General features: G+C 39.3%; 1 protein-coding gene across 2 annotated transcripts in view; it reads left to right on the forward strand.

Moving 5' to 3' along the window:
- Positions 1-21,480, forward strand: part of LOC121907900 (2-lysophosphatidate phosphatase PLPPR4-like) — a 42,080-nt gene continuing 20,600 nt past the window's right edge. For both annotated transcript variants that reach the window (XR_006099132.1, XM_042427406.1), the window contains exons 1-4: positions 1-590; positions 12,678-12,863; positions 15,958-16,087; positions 16,341-16,536. Coding sequence is in view for 1 of the 2 variants with exons in the window: in XM_042427406.1 (XP_042283340.1) it covers positions 507-590; positions 12,678-12,863; positions 15,958-16,087; positions 16,341-16,536 (596 nt within the window). In the remaining variant the exon portion in view is untranslated. The remainder of the gene's footprint in view (positions 591-12,677; positions 12,864-15,957; positions 16,088-16,340; positions 16,537-21,480) is intronic.

The raw sequence follows: 21,480 nt of genomic DNA on the forward strand, positions 1-21,480 counted from the left end.
CAGATGTCATTTGGAAGTGCAGTGCGTGATTAATTGAACAGGAATCGAAAATGCTGAAGCGTAATAATTGGTTTATTTTGAAAATCTTCATAGGAAATGTGTTCGGTTATTGCGGGTTACTTACCGTACCGGCGGTCACCTGCAGCTGCAGAGCTGGAGGAGCATCACTGACACCCGGACTCTCCTCTGAACACCGCATACATATACAAGATGAACTGTCGCTGTAGGTTTAATGTCACACACAAACGGGGCGAGCAGTTTTGGAGGAGACCGTGTCAGTCCTGCCCTGGAGCCCAGAAACCCGCATTTTAGAGGCGACCACGGACAAATCACATTAACAGGCATCGACACGTCCAGCTCTCATCGCCGGGAGATGGAGGTCCAACGTTAAGGGGTTCGGGGGGGTGGGGGGAACCGAAGTGGGTCGGAATTTCGCCAAAATTACGACGGGAATCAAGTACAGCTCCCTGTCTCCCGGTAACGGGAGAGACCACCGGCCGCTCGTGATGTCTCGTGCCAAGGAGCGGCTGAAAGGCGGGAAGGAGACCAAGGACAGCGTTACTCTGTTGCCGTGTTTCTATTTTGTAGAGGTGAAATACCTATCTATCTATCTATCTATCTATCTATCTATCTATCTGTCTGTCTGTCTATCTACACCAAGCGGCATTATTTGCATTTTTGCAGAGGTGCAAATATGTGTATGTCAAATTGAGCTGACTGGTTGGTTGACTGACTGACTGACTGAACGAATGACTGGTCAGCTGATTAGTAACTGACAGACTGGTTCATTGACTGACAGTCCAAAAAATAATGACATTACTGTCCTCAGTCCTGACATTTAACATCTGACGTCTACAGCAGGGCTGAACGATTTAGCGATTATTTTGACTGATATTGCAATTACGATATGATTTGCAATACTAGAAGGAATGATCATTTTTACATCATTACTCTCATTTTCATTGAAAAACATTAAAATGATTACGGTGTGATTTTGGGAGGATCTGTACCAAAAAAAAGATGTTTTCTTAAGTCTGTAGAATATGATGTGTAGGCCAGGACATCTCTGCAGCAACACAATATTTAATTTAAAATGATATTTTGACACACATTTCACCTTTTACAAATATTGCACCTTCTGCGATTTGAAAATTGCAGTATTCCATATTGCGATTTCGATAAAATTGTTCAGCCCTAGTGTACAGCCTATGTTTGTTGGGGTGTCTGGTTTTTGAAGTGAGGACAGCACAGAGGGGTGGTTGCTGACAGATGATGGCCGGACATTTGGCAGCTATGTCAGGGAAATAGAGCTGTAAACTCTTAATGGTCTGCAGTCTAGGGAAGAAAGCAACCACACACTGGGGAAAGCTAATGATATAACATAGATTTTGAGTTATCATTCTGGATATTTTAATATACCGAAAGCGTCCTTTGAGATACCACCACCACAACAACAACAACGATAACAGCAATGAGCCAGACAGGCTGTAATCCAGGTATCAAGAATCCCATGCAGGTTGATAGCATACTGAGAATCTGTATTCACCTCGTCCCTGTTTACCCTGTTGTTTTTGCAGTCAGTGACACTGCAGTCTCCACAGGATATTATGATTCCTTGTGCATACAGAAATTTTGTGGGGCAGGACGCAAAGATTTTTCCCTGCTTATTCAATACAAGCGGTTATCTCAAGTGCCTTATCATTGACTCACAACACTCAAAAGACAAAGAGTAAAGAGAGTCTCAGTCTTTATAGATGGCTGTGAATGACAACAACTGGCCAAATATGGACAAATACTTTAATTTCATGCCACACTAAGTCAGTTTAGACACAATATCCATTTAATCATCTGTATTAAGAAATTAATGGCCACATTTATAGCCTGCCCCTGACAGATCATTGTGTTCCACTGACTCTCTCACATTAATTGTTCCTCGCTCCAGGACTAAACCCTACAGTGATGGTGCGTTTAGTTTGCACGCCCCCAGACTCTGAAACAACCTTATTGTAGACTTGATAATGCATACATCTCTTTAAACGTTTAAAGTCATTATTACTATTATTAATAACAATTATAGTAGTAGTAGTGGTAGTAGTAGTGGTAGTAGACCTTGTAGTGGCCCAATAGGGTCATCTTTTTTTAATGTAACCTGAATTTCCAGTACTGTGACAGTATCATATCACAATATGAACACAATATCAATGCATTCTATATCACTGCAAACTTACTGACAGGTAGCCGTGGTATGAGGACCCCAGGTCACCCCCACAATGGACTCAAGGCTAGTTTGGATAAAGAAATACTTGTTAAACTAGATGTGACTGTGCAGGATTTTCCTTGTTAAAGAAAGTGCCAGCCTAATGTCTACGTACTTATCAGAGACTGCATGCTTATACTACAGTTAGGCCTGGGCGATATATTGAATTAATTCAAATTGTTGTTTGTGCATGATGTGTAAAATGTCAAAATCGTGAAAATTTAGTTATTACAACATGCACAAAAGTGTTTGCTTTTATTCAAAAAGTAACTTAGATGATAGCTGCTACATTAGCTATGTTGAGTCACAACAGTCCCATAAACTGTAACGTGATTAGTTACATCTGGCTATCTTAGTTAATTTAACGATTGCATCTATGAGAGGGAGCCTGAAGATGGCTCTGCACGCTGAACTGTGCTATGGTATGTATTTGTTGACGAGGTATCATATCATCTCTGGTTATGAGAGTTGAAGCACTGCTTTGTCTGTGCTGAAACTGATTATTAAACTGGATGCTCGTGCTCTAGTTGAAGCCTCTCGTACTGACAGTCACATAGCTGTGTGTGATAACCTGTATTTCATGCATAATGTTAACAACCTTGCAGGTAGTGTAGGGCTTTTATTATTCTTGATCAACTGTCTTTCATATGATGTCCTATAGGGCTGTACCCAAAGCTTTGTTCATTGCCGTGATATTTAAATGTTAAAATCTATATATATATATATATATATATATATATATGTGTGTGTGTGTGTGTGTGTGTGTGTGTGTGTGTGTGTGTGTATACACACATATATATATTTGGGACAGCCCTAATGTCCTAAAAAGTATGACATTTTGATCCTGCAGTGTGCATGGAAAAAACTGATTAAAACTGAGAGCTGACTTCAAGCTTGAATGAGTTTCATTTTTTTGGCCATATTGCCCAGCCCTTAACCTGTTGGCCAGATGGTTTGTTGCACAGAACTGAGAAGTCATCCTTGGAAACTGTTTGGAAAAGGGCAGGCACTTTCAAAAAATACTTAGGTGATTGGATAAACCATCTGTCTATCACCGTCTTTCACTGTCTTACCTTGCGAGGCAGCTGGATTCACAAGATCACACAAGAATCCTCATAGGACACCAATTGGTCCGTACCATTGGTGGTTTGGACACAAGCACATAACTTGAAGCCTTACCAGATGGTTTCTTGTGTGATCTTGTGATGTGGTGATCTCATGAGTCCAGCTGTCTCGCAAGGTAACCCAGCCTTGCCAACCAAGAATCAATAGATCTCAGAGGTTTCGGAGTTTGATTTCCATTTTGCTGTTTTACAGCTTTAAATGGTAAAAAGAATGATCAAAAGTCTTGCTTGCTCCTGCTCGGTGTCTGCTTGCATCATCAGGTGGCATTTGGGGAATTTGGAGGCAGAGGAATAGAGTCTTGCTATGACATACTGAGTGAAATGAAAAGTCTAGTTGCAGGTCATAACTATGACAAATACAGACAAATAAGCTAGTTACCAGGCAACCTAGATTAATGAAATTATTCAGTTTAGGCATTCATGTGTTTCACAGTGACTAGTTTCTTGATAACTTGTTTGATAGTTGAGTTAAGAGAGTACTCCATAGATCTAGTATTGCACTTTCATTAAGTTGGAGGATTCAAAATCAAAGCAGCAGAGATTGAGATGTTGTATCCTGACTTTAAGTCCCTAATATAGGTTAAGCTCATAAACCACTGGATCTTTAACTTCCCACAATGCAATTTATTATTTATTATACCCTTCAGGAAGGGGGTGGGGGATGTGAAGAAAACCTTCTATCATGGAATGTGTAATCGATATTGATAATTTAGTGGAAACTCAATTGAAAAGCAGTTTAACAGTATAAAAAATACGCAGATGAGAATGTCTGAATCCAATGAATTATATATCTGACAGATCTACTGTAGATTGATAATGTTATTGATTCAAAAATCTGGCAAATCCAATATTGCACACTGAATTGCAACGTTGCTCACAATGGCCTAACCAGAGATATAAAAAGGGAACCCTACCTTGGTATGAAAGGGTTGACAAATTTTATATCGTCTAATGATGTATTGTATATAATCATATCGTCCAACACTCACATCTTTCAAAGTTCACGCCCCCAAGTAGTTCAGACTTTCTGTTATAAATTGGTCTCCAAGCTCAAGCCAAGATAACAATGATGACATCACTGTGTTCACGTTTTACTTTACTTCAAATTTCAACAGTTTCAAGTAACAAAAGATATAACTATATAAAATATTTAAGAAGTATAGAAGATTGACATTCAAAGAACTATATCTCCAGGTAGACTATTACTGGACCACACATGGTGCACTTAACATTGCACTGATACTGGCAGTAGGCTCAAGCAGAGCACTTGTTGTTCTCAACTTATCAAAAATGCCAAGTTTTTACTCTAGCACGATGGACAGAAGATACATTTTTAAGCAAGGGACTTGTTATCCTCCCCTTCACCATGAGTATCTATGCACAAATATTTGTAGATGTTTTGTTAACTTTGTTGAAGTGTACATTTTGGAATGTTTAGGTCCACCATTCAACTGTGTCTCTGAGTTGGGTTTGTTTCTGTCATAGTTTTTGTTTTCTTTGCAGACGCCTGCAGTGTTAAAGGAAGGCAAAAGAGACTAACTAAAAAGAGACTGTGAATGACAGATTTGACGAGGGATTTGTTGGCCAACTGAAATCACATTTCACATTCTTTACTTACTTGAATGAAGAAAAAGGGTATTTGAGAGATATCAGAAATGCTCCTTTTTGTCCTTTTAGCTTGCTGGGGGTGTGTGTCAGTGTCTTGTTTGATTGACAGTAGCTGGCATGCTGTAAGACTGCTGGTCTTACACAGTGTAGAACAAGGGACAAAGTAAACAAACTGCTGTAGTTACATGTAATGCCTATGATAGAGTGTTATTATCAGTGGTATTGAAGAGTAAGAACGACACCATCATCTAACGTGTCCGAAGCGACATTTGCAGGTATGTTTACATGCTGTTTAATGTGCTGCAGCTGAGCCGCTAATTAGCTATCTAGCTGCTAACTGACGTTAGTGGTAAATGTTTGTTTGGTGGCTTGTTCAAGAAGCTATGGTGCAGGGCAAGATGTGTGTTCATGTTTGTCATTAGGTCAAGTCAATTTTATATGTTTGTAAATTAGATAAGAAGGAGACTTTAGCAGGAAGCTAATGTGAATTGTTCAGAGTCCGTGACTCTTGTGTTAGCAGGATGTGATCAGGCTCAGTGTCTCTCTGCCCTGCCTATGATAGAACAACATGTTACTGCTTTATGCTAGATTTGATTTGCTGTATTGAGATAATGTATCCTCGTTATAAAGAATATTGAGAATTTAAATTATAAATTTCTCCCTTTTGGATTCTGATTCTTTATCAAAGAAGAACTCAGGACAAGTGATTTACAGAGCAGATATATTGCTGTAGTAGACAAAAAATGCTATTTAATTTCAGCTGGACTTAAATAAATCCAGGTATTTTACCCACTTTGAACTGGATCCAAAATGGAATTGGTTATTGGATCCCATCCCTAGTCACTTTATATATTTAAACAAAAGTTCCCACTCGTTGGTAATATTTCAGCAGTGTGGTAATAATTTCAAAAATTTGTGGTGTGGCAGCAGAAAAGAGGTTCTTGCAGGGAAAGAGATTAAACTTAACTTTCTGATAAGTTTGAAAATTAGACTGTCTAAACTGTCACACACAGTCTGACTGATTGTTGTCACAACCAGTGTTCACACTGTCAGTCAAAAATCTTGTCCATTGCCTGTGTTGTCATAAGACACAGGCAGCACCACTACAGCAGTCAAAGTGAGCTGAATTTGAACGCACTCGCTCAGTGGGATGGAGTGTAGAGAGAACACTGACAGTCCAGCTTAGAAAAGAGCCACTCCACTCCTCAGTGCTCCCTCTCCATACCACTCATGTACCCAGTTTTCAAGCCAGTTGATATTTACTTGATATTTTTCTCCTCTGTGATACATTGTTATGTTTTTATATCACAATATATTGGGTCACAGTATATCTTCACATTGTTGTGAATGTTATGTGCTGATGGGTGATGGAGTGTTTATTGACCAAACTATAGGAAGTGTTTGACACACTGAATTAAGGATGACTTACTAGTTATGGGGTAAGCCTGTTGGCATGTAGTTTTTGCTGATTTTATGCTCTTCCTGACATTGTGCCATGTTAAAGAGGATGATTAAAGATAGTTTCACCTTGGCCTCTTTTTCCAGAATCAACAACATTGGGAAGTGTGGTGAGAAAACACAACTGCACGTCAGTATTTATTAGTTTTTGGTGACAGGGCTGAACCGTTCTTGCCGCCATTGGAGAAACATTCTGAATCTAATAGAATTATTGCTCATTCCTCCTTTCTTTTTCCTGACAGAGCTGCTCTGTGTCTCCTACATTTTCTATCTCACACACTGTCACACCATCCTACCCACTAACTGGCTGCTAGGCAACATGGCCCTCTGAATGGGGTGTATTTTTATATCTGTGTGTTCAGGGCTGGAGACGTTAAGAGAAGAAAAACATCCCTGCTGCAGCCTGGTTTCCTCTGTGTGCACAGTGGCCACTAAGGCTTTCGTTGCTGAATGGTTGATATGTCTTTGAAATTATCATCACGATGCATTCACTTCATCACATATGTGTGATATAGTACACCCCACGGGATTAAATGAATAAATGATGTCATTTACTACATCAGGCATTAACTGGATTCAAACCACTGATGCTACAAGGATATGATGTAGCATTAATGCCTGTATATGCACCTGTGTGCAGTGTGATGTCATGCAGCTGTAGCAGACGTGCCTCTAGTTTTGGGGCAGCTATTGGAATCAGTGCAATAGGCTGATAACTATGCTGCACACACGGCTAACAACATATCTTGCCAGTGGTGGGAGCGCTACATTGTTGCTGTGAGTGTTGCCTTCCTGATGTTCTGAATATTGCACTGACAATAAAAGCCAAATCAAACTGACAAACAAATCTCTACCTTTTTATTTGAAAAGTCATAGATAGATGCTATCCTACAGTAGCTTGAGTTTGGAAGAAAAAATGCAACAAAAGCTATAAACATGCTGAGAATACACTAAGCTCTTTCAGCTAAGCTGGAAATGAGAGGGAATGAGACCCTTCTTAGGAGTGATTTTGGAAAGTTCTCAAAGACAAGAACTTTCATCTGCCTGCGAGTGTGGCTATTTTGAAGTGGAAAAAACACTTCTGCCTTCGAGCATTTGTTTGAAGCATATTGAGGCCGTAAATAGGTTCAGTTTGTTGTTTTGCTGTTGCAAAATTAGGCCTATATGAGAACTGTCAGTTCGGATAATAAATCAACAACTACCTATCTGTGACAGAATTATAACATCATGATTGTTTTTGTAGATTTTACTCGTTTATTGAGCTTTTAACTGGAACAATATATCAATATTCACCTTTTTACATAAATATATAACATGAAAATGGTGATATGGATCATTTAAATTGTTTATTTAGATTGTGTCTGTGTTCTGGAAAGAGCCCCTCCAGACATGTTTTAAGCTGTGTATAAAATACTCTACTTTGTATAATAATTTGTGTCTGATATGGTTCTTCAAAAAAAGTTAAATTAATCTTGTTAATATTCTTAAAATTACATCTACTCCTTCTTCCTCATTAAAAATCCCAGAATCTATAAATATGCAAATATATTTTATTTCAGAAGTTTAACTGTTGGACACAAAATGTCTCCTACTTCACTGTAAAGTTCATTCTCAGTGTTTGTGCGCTGGAGGCTTCAGGTTTCCACATCACACTTGTGGAAGTTGAATATTGGACCAGGATTGGCTTCCAAACCAGTTGCGATGTCACAAATCATGCTCATAGACCCGCCCCTTAATACTGGATTTTTAATGAGCACAGAGAAACTTTCCACTTTCAGCAGATGAATGTTAAAACTGTCAAACTCATCATACATCTTTCTGTACAGTGAAGCTCAAACATTCAATTGTAGGAATATAAAAAACATATTTTTGAGTCAAGTTGATTAACCAGTATGTAATATACTGTATATCCCAGCTGAGCTGGCCACAGCAATTTCAGTTTTCTATGAGGAGAGCTCTAATGCCAGAAGCTACAGTTCAGCTTGAGGACCAAATATTTGAAGACATTCAGGCTTCTATCTCATCTGATATTTAGGTCTGTTATTTTTTGTGAAGTGCTCACAAGCTGATGCTTAATCACTTAATTAGTTTGGATACAGTATTATCTTCTTATTCATTTGACATCAAAAGGCAAGGAAAATGATTCAGTATTTCTAGCTCATATTAGTGAGCCTGTTCATTGTGTGTGCTGGAGTTATGTGTCCAGTCAATGACCTTGATAACACCAAGAAGTCTGCGGTATTCATCAATGCTTTCCTGTCGGCTTGTAGGTGCACACATCCATTTAGCATGAAATTACTGAAGCTGTGAAATACAGAGCTGAAGTGCTAATTAGTCAAAGCTAATTAGGGATCTATGACATTACAGAACATTTGTGCACTGCATCATACTTTATATGTCAATGTTGTCTTTTCAGCTTGTTCTGCTACTCTCAAGTGGCCAAATAACTAATGAATGTAGCTTTAATAGTGGCCTTTAATTTCATTTAACATGTCACTATATAATAGTTACCATGCATGTTTTGTTAGGACCTGAGTACCTAAGTAAAAGAAATGCAATTTGATCTGTCTTGAGGCTGTTGGATCTCATCATGGCTGTGGTGAATTGAAAACTTTACCGATCTGAAATTAAATTACATTCAGGTGTTATAAAGTTTCATATGTACTGTATTTAACACATAGCTGATACATGGACAACCATCCACAGCTGATTATTTTAATTAGCACCACCTATAGCGATTCTGTCACTCTGCCACACACCTTTTGCATTGCTGAGAAACATTCATGTTTCCTACCCACAAGCTAAAGACTGTAGTGTCCAAACTGTGTTGTATTAACGGGCCACTGACCAGTATGACCAGCATGGATTATTGGCATCTCAAGGTTTCACATGATGATAATGTGATGTGTTGATACAGATTTGAAAACTCTGTCTATTTCCATGAAGAAATTACAAGTATGAAGAGTTCTCCCAGAGTTTTCAAAGCCAGAGTATTGAAATTCTTGTAGGTGGATGAGCAGCTCCTCAGGGCAGGAAGCAGGCTTCAATACAGGTACTATTGACTGATAAGCATGAAACTGTTTTGTAAACCCTCCTACACTTAAATAATTTGTTTCATCTCTCACCTGAAATAAAAACACAGTAGAAACATTTATGAATCCTGTCCAAGCTGCATTTTTTTAGCCACGCACATAGCTCTATGGATCACTTTGGTCCGGACTACTGGATGGGCTGCCATCAAGTTTTGTACAGACATTCATGGTCCCCAGAGGGTGAAACCTAGTTTATTTGGTAATCCTCTGATTTTTCCTCTAGTGCCACGATGAGATTGACATTTTTGGGTTTCAGAGAAATATCTGAAATATCAACTATAGGATTAATTGCCACATAATTTGGTACAGATATCCATGTTGCTCTGAGGTTGAATGCTAATGACTTGGGTGATCTTATTTTTCTCCTCTGGCAGGACAAACCTTTCTCTTACCCAGTGAAATATCTCAACATTTACTAGATAGAGTGGCATACAATTTTGTAGACCTTTATAGTCCCAAGATGATGAATCCTAGTGATTTTGGTAATTCCCTGACTTTTCCTGTAGTGCCAACATAAGGTTTACATATTTTTTTACAGTAAATATCTTGGCAGCAATTGGATAGACTGAAACATTATGTACAGACATGGTTCCCAGATGACAACTCTTAATGACCCACAACCTTCTCTCATTTGTTTTATTTTAGTGAAATATCTTTACAACTATCCAATGGAAATTTACTATAGAAATTCATGTATCCTACAGTATCAATTGTTATTGCTTTGGTTATCATATGACTTCTCTTCTAGCACTATCATCAGGTCAAAATTTTAATTTGGTTTATGATATACTTGCAAAACTATCAACATTCCCATCGGCCTCAGCTGTACTTTGTGCTTAGTGCGAACTAGCAAGTGTTAGCATGCTAACACGCTAAACTAAGATTTTGAACACATTATACCTGCTCAACATCCGGATGTTAGCATTGTCATTGCAAGCATGTTAACATGCTGATGTTAGAATTTAGCTTAAATCACTCTTGTGCCCATGTACAGCCTTACAGAACTTCTAGCATGGTATTGTCATAAAATTACTCAGCCAAATTTACATGTTTACTTTGTGAGCACTCTCAAGCATACTGACATTTAGATATTTGATGTTGTGATGCTGTCAAAAGGTAAAAACTGGTAAATGTGTAATTCTAGTGATCATGAAAAACTTGCAACAACCATGGTGGGTGATTTGGCTTGCAGGCTGTGGAAACAGAGCATTTCACAGTCACTGACAGGTCTTTACGTAACTCTTGCAGTCGGAAATGTGGGCGCCTCAAGCAAAAAGGCAGATCATGTAGTTGATAATTTGAACAGCAGGGAAGCAAGGCAGGCTGCCGCCTCCAACTCCAGAAACAGCCACATTTAGACGATATCCATCATTTTTCAATTTGTAATATTGCTCATAGGCTACATAGAAATAAAGTCAACATGACATACTACTCAGGATTGTCATAATGCATCTGTGCAGGGGTCTAGAGAAGAGTTTGGTAACAATCAAGTATTTATTCTTCTTTCAATGTTACCAGTTAACCATTTTTTAAAATTTTCAATAGTTCATTCTATAAGTAGAGTCTGATGTGACATCCCCTTTTGCTTGTTTTGGCTTACCAACAGTTCAAAACTCAAAATATTCCATTTAAAATGATACAAAATTGAGAAAAGCAGCGATTCCTCACATTTGTACTGCTGGAACCAGAAAATGTGTGGCATTTATTTTTGCTTGACAATTGATTCAAAACAATTAATCTGTTATCAAAATGTTGCTGATTCATTTTCTGTTGACCAATTAATTGACTAATCTGTTCGGCTGTACTGCCAGTTGTATGAAAGTTCAGATAGAATGCTTTTTAAGTGTAGAGGTGACATTACTACTCTGCATTTAAAGTAGAAAATTAAAAACTTTGCATTATTGCCTCAAGGTTGTCACACAAGGTTGTTGAGATGAAGTAGTAATTTAACTTGTGTAAGGACAAACCACTGTAGGATGACGATCAGATCTGAATCCTATCAAAACTCCTCATGAATCAACCAAGGTGATCCTCTAACAATTTTAACAAAAACTACAAAATGTTATAATCCTTAAAATTTTAGTCCTGGTTGATTTGGTGTTTGAAATGACCATAGACTGTAACGCATTGGTTTGTGAACTCCTGTTTTGAAGCCTCGAGTTTGCCATTTTGACTGTCGCCATCTTGGATTTTTGGAGCCAGCAGTGATGAGAAGTGATCATATTTGGACGAGAGGGTGGCCCTGATCCTAACGTTAGCTGCTAGTTTGGTTAGCACAGTGCATTTACAGTCTACTGTTAACTATGATGATGCTAATGCTAATTTTCACTAGCGAAAAACCGGCTCAAAACTATTAAAACAAAATGTACATACTGGAAAAACTGAACACCCGACTGCTTAGAGGGTCTCTTAGTACAACCCAACGCTTTAGGCAACCAAAATGTTGCAATTAACTTTCATGAACTGTAAATACACTGAAATAGCGACGGCTTAGGCTACACCTATACTCTGTGAATCTGGGGTTATGCCATAGTTATGTTACCAAACCAACGTGTCACCAGTCACAACGTATCCACCCAGGAGGCTGCAGTGAGGACGTAACATCAGGCTGCACTGCTTCAGATTTATAGAATGCTGTACTTGCAAGTGTTTCATGAGGTTGCTGGTGTTACCCCCTTTACAAGCAGCTATCCGTTTACACGTGTTGCATTTAGCTGCATTTTCATTAAACTTTTTAAAGTAAGCCCAGACTTTTGAATGTTTTACCCTGTCAGCCATGACTGGAGAGGACAGAATGCAAGGCAAACATGCAGCTACGCAACATCAAACATAATCACCTGATGCAGGCAGTTTCATCGTCATTAGGGGACAGTTAGAAATTTGAAAATGCTGGCTATGTTAGAATGAATTAACATTACATGAATACTGATAGCAGCACTGTTTGTCCAGGAGCTTGTCAATATTGCAGTACTGACCAATCAGCAACCGGTACCAATTTAGTACTGGTTTTCAATATCCATCCCTATTCAGAGTTGTTTATGAAAAACATGTTTAAAGTCCTAGTACCAAGGCATCATTGAACATTATACTTTTTGGACTATTATCTAATTTATTTTTATTGTTGTTTCTTTACTGCAGCTCCCTATCCTGGCTTCCTCTGTTGTCAGTCTTTACTTCTTGGAGCTGACGGATATTTTCCAGCCGGTGCATTCTGGGTACAGTTGTAATGACCGCAGTCTGTCTCTGCCCTACATCCTGCCCAGACAGGAAGTCTGTCCACTGCCTCTGCTCTTCAGCCTGGCCTTCGCTGCTCCCACCGCCACTGTGAGTAAACCTCTATCTCTTTAGTCTTAACACTGAACCTCACAGTAATTGTCTACATGTGGCTAACATGCTCATTGACTTGGCTGTGATTATATATGTAGAGAGTGACACAGATGTTGTTGATAATGATGCTTAGGTCTTATTGTGACTACCCTTTACCATGAATAAACCAGGTAACAGTGTTCCTCCTCTGATGCAGCTTAATTTTAATACAGGGAAAAATATGATTACTGGTAGGACTACTAAGTGCTATTCGCTTTTTTTTTTTACATCAAAATGTAGACAAATATATGTAGTAAATGATTTTTCCATGGGAAAGCCATCCTCCCACAGCCAGAAGTGTTCTCCTACACATTGCTGTTTTTAAAATGTGCCCATAATGCAGTGGGAGAGAAAAACAAGTGAAAGCACTAAGCTGTTTCCATGCTACACTAACATTTAATGTGAATAAACCAGCCAGTGTCACCATGTTGACTAGAATTCTTTTAAACTAACTGCCATTTTTTGAGTGAAATTGCCTGGTGAAGCTCTCAGTAATGACTTTGTGTCTATTTTCAATTCAGTCTAAAGGTGCTATGGTATGTGACAGAAAAATCCCTCTTTGTCAACTAATGCTTCAAATACCAGGTTCCTGTCTACCTTAAAAGCTTACTCAATTGATAAAGAAAGTCTAAGTCTGCTGGCCAGTTCTCTTGTTTTCACTACTCACTCTATTCATGAAAACCACTTAAAGACAACCACAAGTCTCTCAGGGCGCGTTAGTCAGGGTTGCATTGGGTTTGAACCGCAGAACACATTTTGGCAAACAGCCATTTTAACAGCTCAGGTGGTTACCTTTGAAGTAAAGAGCTACACAGCTTCACTCCATGCAGTATTTCAAAGATTGCCTTTGTAGTGATTAGGGAAGTCATGCCCACCTGACCAGAGCTTGCGTTGCTGACTTGTTCTTTCTGAGGTTTAACCAGGTATCAGTTCTTTTAGGTTCTATGCTACCAGGAATTGGACTTGGAAGTGACTTTTGCACATTAAATGATAAGTAACCACCATAATATAAAAAAGGTCCAATTTTGGTTTATGGGAAATTTGGAAGTATAAGCTTACCCTGATGATGTCACCAAGTCCCCTGCACTCTACATCTTTGCTATCTTTAAGATTCAGAACCACAATGGAAATAAGTCTTTGACTTCATTATCCTTGACCTTCACAGATGTTTGTGATTTGATATCCCTTTTCTTGCAATGCCAAATACCTACACTGACCTGAAATCCTCTTGCATGGAGACAACTTCATAAAAATGTTATTATTCCTGTACCTTCGCTTGTCTGAGCACATGAGTTTGTCAAACTTGATTCAATATTAAAACTGTCTGTCCCTTGAGTAATGTTGGCTGTTTGATGTCGATGGCTGCTGCTGTTGCTGCTCACCATGTTGATTGTCATTCTGTGTCCACTGGTGATGACTTCCATTACCATCAGGGCTTCTCCACAAACACCCACAACTGAAAAAGCCAATTAGAAATCAGGTTATGCATAGGCATGGCCAAGAAACTGGGTTTTACCAGGAGAAATCTATCCAAAGAAATCTGGTTCTCTGTTCCCTTTACATGGTGTTTAAGAACCCAGGTTACTTAAACCTGCATTGTGGAACTTTTATGTATAAATGAACCTCTGTTACATTCAAGCCCTTGCCAAACGAGTTCACACAATGCTGATTAAGCCTATCACGGCCAGATAAATCTCTCTGTATTTCACAGTATACAGAGTTTTAAAATCTCATATTAGGAGGGACATTCCCATTCCCACGCTGGCTGTTTGAATGCGCACCCAGAGACTCCCACTGGCCAAGACAGCTACCTTCCAGTTAGCCCCCTGCTAACTTGAATGGGGATAAAATAATTGAATTGTACGGCTCTTCTAGACTTTCCAAAATGTTATCGGACCGAATGGATTAAATTCTGATTGTGAAATGAGTCATTTCGTAGGGGCTGTGTGATGCTCGTGGCAATGTATCCACTGTTTTACAACTGCAACAGTAGCGATGGAGTAGGCTACAGGGTAGTCTATGACGTAAGCATGTGTCGACAGTGTTTTTGTAATTACTCTCACTGCAGAAGGGGGAGACAAAAGTCCTGCACTCCAGCTTTAAGAAATACGACTGTAACCTACTTGCTGAAGTGCATCTAAGCTCAATGCCTTGAACGCCGTGATGTGCTTGAAACAAACTGATTTGTACAAAGTGTCATCTGTCATGATTTGGCAAAAGTATTTACAACTGTTCTGAATGGCAAAACTCAAAAGCGGGGTGAAAAGCCCATCATCATAGAGAGAGGCGAGACAAGAGGTGCGGTGCACACTTTCGGACAGTCTCTCCTCAGGTGTTGCACTTGGTTGAATGTAAAAAGACCAATCACTGTGTTAAGTGTTCATGATTCTCAGGTTGTTGGCTTCAGAAATTGTTTTAAATTGTCTCCCCAATTCTGACAACGTACAGGTGTGAGGGTTTCAGACACTGTTCGACAATGCAACACGTGCTTTGTTTCAAGTATGCTGACGGCTTTAGCTTTGATGTTTAAGGCTGGTGTATACTCCCTCAGAACTGCTTGTCGGACAGTTGAATAGCTTCAGAAACTCCCTCCCCCCACACCTTTCTGAGGTCAGATTAGGGGGGCTGTTTCCAACAATTCTTGCCACTTCCAAAACCAACAATCTGACATTCACACCAACTTCATACCGTGATTGTGCAGAAGTGAGAAAGGAGCTAGGGTTTGAACTTCTCTCACTAGCTCTCCTCATTCTCGACACAACTATTGACACAACACTATGACTGCCTTCTAGGAGAGACTGCCTGAAAATGTGCACCATTATCCCCGTATTTAAACAACATCACCTCTTCCCCCTCTCTATGACAACGGCTTATCATTCTATTTTTTATTTTAATAATTAATAATCAAAACCGGACACTAATTCTGTTGTCAGTCTTGACAGTGTGATATTAATAACAATACATTTGAATAATTTGTCATATTGAATTAATTCAGCTGATCATTGAGACATAAACCTGAATCATTCTTTTCTTTGTCTTTCTCTGTGTCTAGATTCTGATAGGAGAAGCCATTCTATACTGTTATCTATCTAGGAGGTCAACAGCCACCCAGACTGAAGCCAACATCAACGCTGCAGGCTGTAATTTCAACTCCTACATTCGCAGGGCTGTACGCTTCATAGGTAGGAGGACACATATATTATACCCACAGTAGATTATTATATGCATGCTTTCAGTAACTGCAATGAACCAAGGAAACAGAAATATACAAATAAAACAGGCTAGTAACATGACAGATAAATAGTCAGGATTCTGTGTAAGATGTTTACTGATGAGGCTAGCATGAGGTAAATGTGATAGTGAATAAGATTAAATAAAATAGATACCCAAAATAAGACATATATTTGCTATTGTTACATGTATTGTTTTTCACAGGTGTTCATATCTTTGGCCTGTGTGTGACGGCACTGATAACTGACATTCTCCAGCTGTCCACTGGTCAGCACACTCCATACTGGCTGGATGTGTGCAAACCCAACTTAACCCACATTAACATGTCGACCTGTGATGAGGCTTTTATTCTGGAGGATATCTGCTCTGGACAAGACATCGGTCTCATCAATGCTGGGAGGTAAAGGCTTTGTTTGACTGAGCGTGGGAGAGTGTGTGAGTGAGCTAGTGAGTGTGTCTGAGGATGTGTGTGGGAGTTTGTGAGTGTGTGTTTATGGGAATCTTTTTCAGTGTCTGGTTTTAGCACACACACACACACACACACACACACACACACACACACACACACACACACACACACACACACAGGCTGTAATCTTCTTGTAGCTCTCAATCCTAGACTAGCTTTCTGTTGTTGTTATGGTTACCAATCTGCTCTCAAGGCCATCACTGAAACATGTAAAACATGAGCTAAATAGTTAAACACTGTAGATCATGCACAACCAGTGTTACAAAGGTAACAGCAAAGGTTACAACTTGGCTGTTCTACCCTGACAAGATAGCAAAATAAATACGTGTTAATACTAACTTAAAGCACCTACACACCCGTGGTATTCTTCCACATTCACAAAAACTAACTCCTTACTTCTAATGTAGCTCCCGCTAAGTTGGGAGAAAAATCCCAAAAATAAGGTAATAAGGTAATAAGCTTTGTCATGTCAATGTTTTGAAAAAAAAATTACAATGATAATAAACTTTTAAAAGCATATTTTCATGGTGGACAATTAATAGGATCCCACCAGCTCACTCAACAAAAACAATCCAGTAGAGTTGTGAAGTGTGAGAGGTGGGAGGCTGGTTCCAGAAATGTGTTTCCCCCGTTCCGTGTTCCCACATCAAATTTTTCTTTAAACAATGTCCTGAATATTACTTAACATAGAAACACAAGACTGTCACGAATAATGTAAGGTGTAGGTTTATATTAAGACCACCAGTTTTAATTATTTCTACTTCGTTTCTGAGAAATCATGTTTTGTGTGTGATTTTGGAATGGTGGATGTCCAAAAATACTACAAAGCCCATGAGCTTCAGATACCGTTGCTATGGAGAAGAAACCAGTTGGAGACACAAAACAAAATATGGCACCATAGCAGTTGAATTCATTCAGAAGTTACCCAGGAATTAAAAGTGAACTTTTGTAGAAGTTAACTTCTACTTGAAAGTTTTTATGTACACAAGCCACAACCTTTTATCAAAGAAGCAGAAATTTGTGAATGCAATTGTTTAACTTTTGTTGTAATGATTTAGTACAGTGAGTTTCATGCCAATCCAAGCTGTAGAAGAGGCCCCCAACATTGTTTATGGGAAAAATGAATGAGATTTTTATGTCCAGATAATAGACAAAAGGAGTAAAAAAAAGTACATAAAAAAGCTGATGACATGGTCATTGCTGGACTAGTTGGTAAAATAGATGCTATATGTAGAATTGCACCATCAAAGATTTGTTTGGTCAACTGGGAGGAAAATCCCAGTATCAGCAGGCAGATGGTGTTAGATGCCATATCACCATTGCTAGCTGCAATATACCAATAGAATTGATTATTTAACACAGGTGGATTTAACACCTGGTTTACAATGGCTAGGTAAAAGCACCACATTAACGGTGTAGCAGTAACTTGAGTCCATCAGTGTCTAAGCATTTAGCCACAACTTTCCAGAGTTGTTGTAAAATCTGGCCTCAGTGTGTTATAAAGCATCCTGCAGTGTTTTGGCATCTGAGAAACCTTCAAACTGTTTGATTTGTTGCTCAAACTGAACCTTTTGGATTGTATTTCATTATCTCACTGTTACTTCGTGTCTAGACTGCAAGCATAGCGTGAGCAACATGTTAGCAGAGCAGCAGCAGCAGTGAGTGCTCCATCTGTGTGTCTACATAGGAGGCATTTAGGTACAGTGTTGAGCATAGGTCACTCACATTTTGATCAGAGCCCAATACACAATGACTGTAGTTACATGCGTAAAATGGAGGAAAATAGACTTGAGGCATAAATAAACACTTCAGGTCAGGGTTATGCCTGTGAGACACAGCTGAGACATGAGCATGCATGGAGCAGACAGCTGCATAGATTACAATGAGAGCGTATCTGTTGTGTTAGACGTGCAAGTAAAAAACATGTCTGATACACTTGCGGTCTAGTCAAGGGGTTACTCAAACAACATGCCCCCCTGATGCAGCTGCTTGCATATATCTTTTGTTTTTTTTTACAGCAGGGCTGTTTTGGATCTGAATACCTGCCAAGTTCATAGAAAATAGACTCCTCAGGTCACAGCTATGCAGCAGGTGTAAACAGCTGCATTGATAAAAGGTGAGACACATATGAGACAGATTACTGAAAAATATAGCTGAAATATATCTGGTGTAGACAACCTGTCAGGCAACTTTGCCAAATTTGGCACAATGTTGGCAAAAGGCTGGCAGGGATGCCAACATTTAGGAATCTTTTCCACCTGTCAGGAAAGGTAAAAATAATTGTTTTACCAGCACTGCAGGCTGAGTATGTACTCTAGTACAGTGCCACAATTGCCCTGATATAGTTTATGGTAACTGTTCATTTTACATCTTCCATTAATTGTAAGGTAGTTGGTTTGATCCTGGGCTTCTCCTATCCACATTTTTAAAAGAGTATTCCACCAATTTAACATTGCACCCCTATAAAACTGTTGGACTCACAGCCCCAACCAATACTGACTCAAGTTTTCACATATGCAGTAGTACTCCCCAACACCTGTAAACAGACTTTGATGTGTAAAATCAAAAACCAAATGGCTCCCAATGTGTGTGTGTGTGTGTCTGTGTGTGTGTATAAGGAAAAAAGTGTGTCTGCCAAATGAGTGTCATGTAATGTTCTGTAGCCAGCTGCTCCAGAAACCCAGATATTTTAGCAGAAATGTTTTTCAGCAGGTACAAATAATAGCAATCCAATGTTATTATACAGCAACAGATACTAAAATGTAGCTGCTTTCACAGCACAGCATCAGAGGCGGATCGACAGAAATATTCCAGGGGTGGCAAGAGAGTGGCATGGAGACTTTAAGGGGTGGCAGAAATATATATATTTGGATTTAATCGCAAAAAGTCACATATATCAATTAGGGTTAGGCTGATGGGTGATGTCATCATCCATCGCCGACCTGGCTCGACCAGGTTCACTGTCTCTCCTCTACTCTGCTCAGTAGAGCTCACACGCACGGAGCGCTCAGCCCTGCCCGCACTGAAACAGAGGAGAGGAGAGAAACTCAACATGACATATATGACAGCAAAATGCAGTAGACACTCACACTGAGCTGAAATGAAATGAGTGCACATAAATTAGGTAGACAACATAAATAGTCTCTACTGCGTTTTGCTGTTGAGCTGATGACAACTACACTTGTTATATTACTGTGTAGCAATAAAAGTTTTGCAAGTAAAAAGCCAGTGAGAGTAATTTACTAATGTAATCCCCCCCACCCCCTGATATCATCATCCATCACTGTGGACATTGTCATGTGCCAATTCTGTAGACATTGCCCAACCCTAATATCAATATTTGCTTGGAAAAGCCCCCAAATGAAGATATTTTAACTCAAAAACATTACATTATTGTGGCACAGGAATAAAGCATTGAATATAAATATCTAAAGTTGGCATTAGAAATCAATATTGTTTTATTTCCAAATCTTCAGACATTTTTCCAAATACATGTCTTTTTTTGTTGAACGTTAGCCCATCACTTAGCCTAAAATGTGGCCAGAACAGTTTCTTAAATAATTTAATATATGCCGACCACTTAACCTGTGTTGCCAACGATCCAAGATATCCAGTGTTCATCCAGTAATGCTGATTAAATGGCAAAAGTCATTTTCTCTGAGCTTCAATTTGAAAATGTGGTAAAGTGCAAACTTTCAGGTATGTTTTGAATGAACTGTCACTGCATTGCTGACTAATGTGGCTTTTGTTGCTGTTTGGGGCTTGGAGCAAGTGATTTTAGTGCTTTTTACACTGGGTGCTTTTGTATGTTGTACTTGCATGTCTGATCTCAAATTCGGACATCTTTGTCTGCAGAATGAGCAGTTTCAGAGATGTTGGTAGCTGCAGGCAATCCAGAGACACCCATAAGCACTGGTGAATATTTGGGTTTAGTCAGGTTTAATTTGTCCCTCTCAGAATCAAACACGAGTTACTATTACTAAACAAAACATGCTTCAAAAAAACAACCCCCACTATCCATCTGTTGCCGTTCTGTATTTATACTAGTGGAAGTTGGCAACCCGACACGCATTTAGCAGGAAAAAAAGCCATCAACAGTCATCGTGTGCAGCTAGGACCTGGAGGGGCTGCACAGAAAGCTGCCAGGGCTGGGAGAAACGAGAGACGACTAGTGGCAGCCAAGCGAGGCTGAAAAATGAAGCCGATGCTGAAGTGCCAAAAACTGCAGCTCCTCATGTGGCCACTTGAGGCTGACTCCAAAAGCCAGTCAATCCCCATAGACCCCCATTTTAAAATGCCCAACTTTACAGCAGTTTACTGCCTGGTACAAAAACGGTTTTGGTCTCTATAGCTAATTTCCCCTTTCATGACAACTGTACAGGGGGTGAATTTTTTTATAACTCACCTGTTTAAATTTTATTAAGCCTTAAAGGTGCCTACGTGGCTAGGTGGCTTGTTTCAGCAACCAGGCTTCTTCGGCCCACCTCAGCTCTACAAGCTCAATAATAAACATAAATTGTCACCTTTCTGACAATGTCAACAAAAACTGAAAATGTATAAATTTCGTAAAAGTAGAATTTATGGCTGTTGTATTGGATTGCATTAGATTGCACAGGTGTACCTGATGAAGTGGCCAGTGAGTGTATACCATTAATTGTAAGTGTTGCGTGCGGTTGTCACTGATTAAGCCGTCTCTTATGTTCAGAAGTTATGCAGATGATGTACACATCCCTCTGCTGCTTCCAGCCACACTGCAAGCTGGGGGTTGCTCTCACTCTACTGTAAATGCCACTTCAACTCTGGAGATTACAGCTTTTCACTGCTCTCTCCATCGTCAGCTTCAGTGATAACCAGCTTATTTACCCATGGCTTCTA

This window comes from Thunnus maccoyii, chromosome 12 (assembly GCF_910596095.1).
Source record: "Thunnus maccoyii chromosome 12, fThuMac1.1, whole genome shotgun sequence".
NCBI lineage: Eukaryota > Metazoa > Chordata > Actinopteri > Scombriformes > Scombridae > Thunnus > Thunnus maccoyii.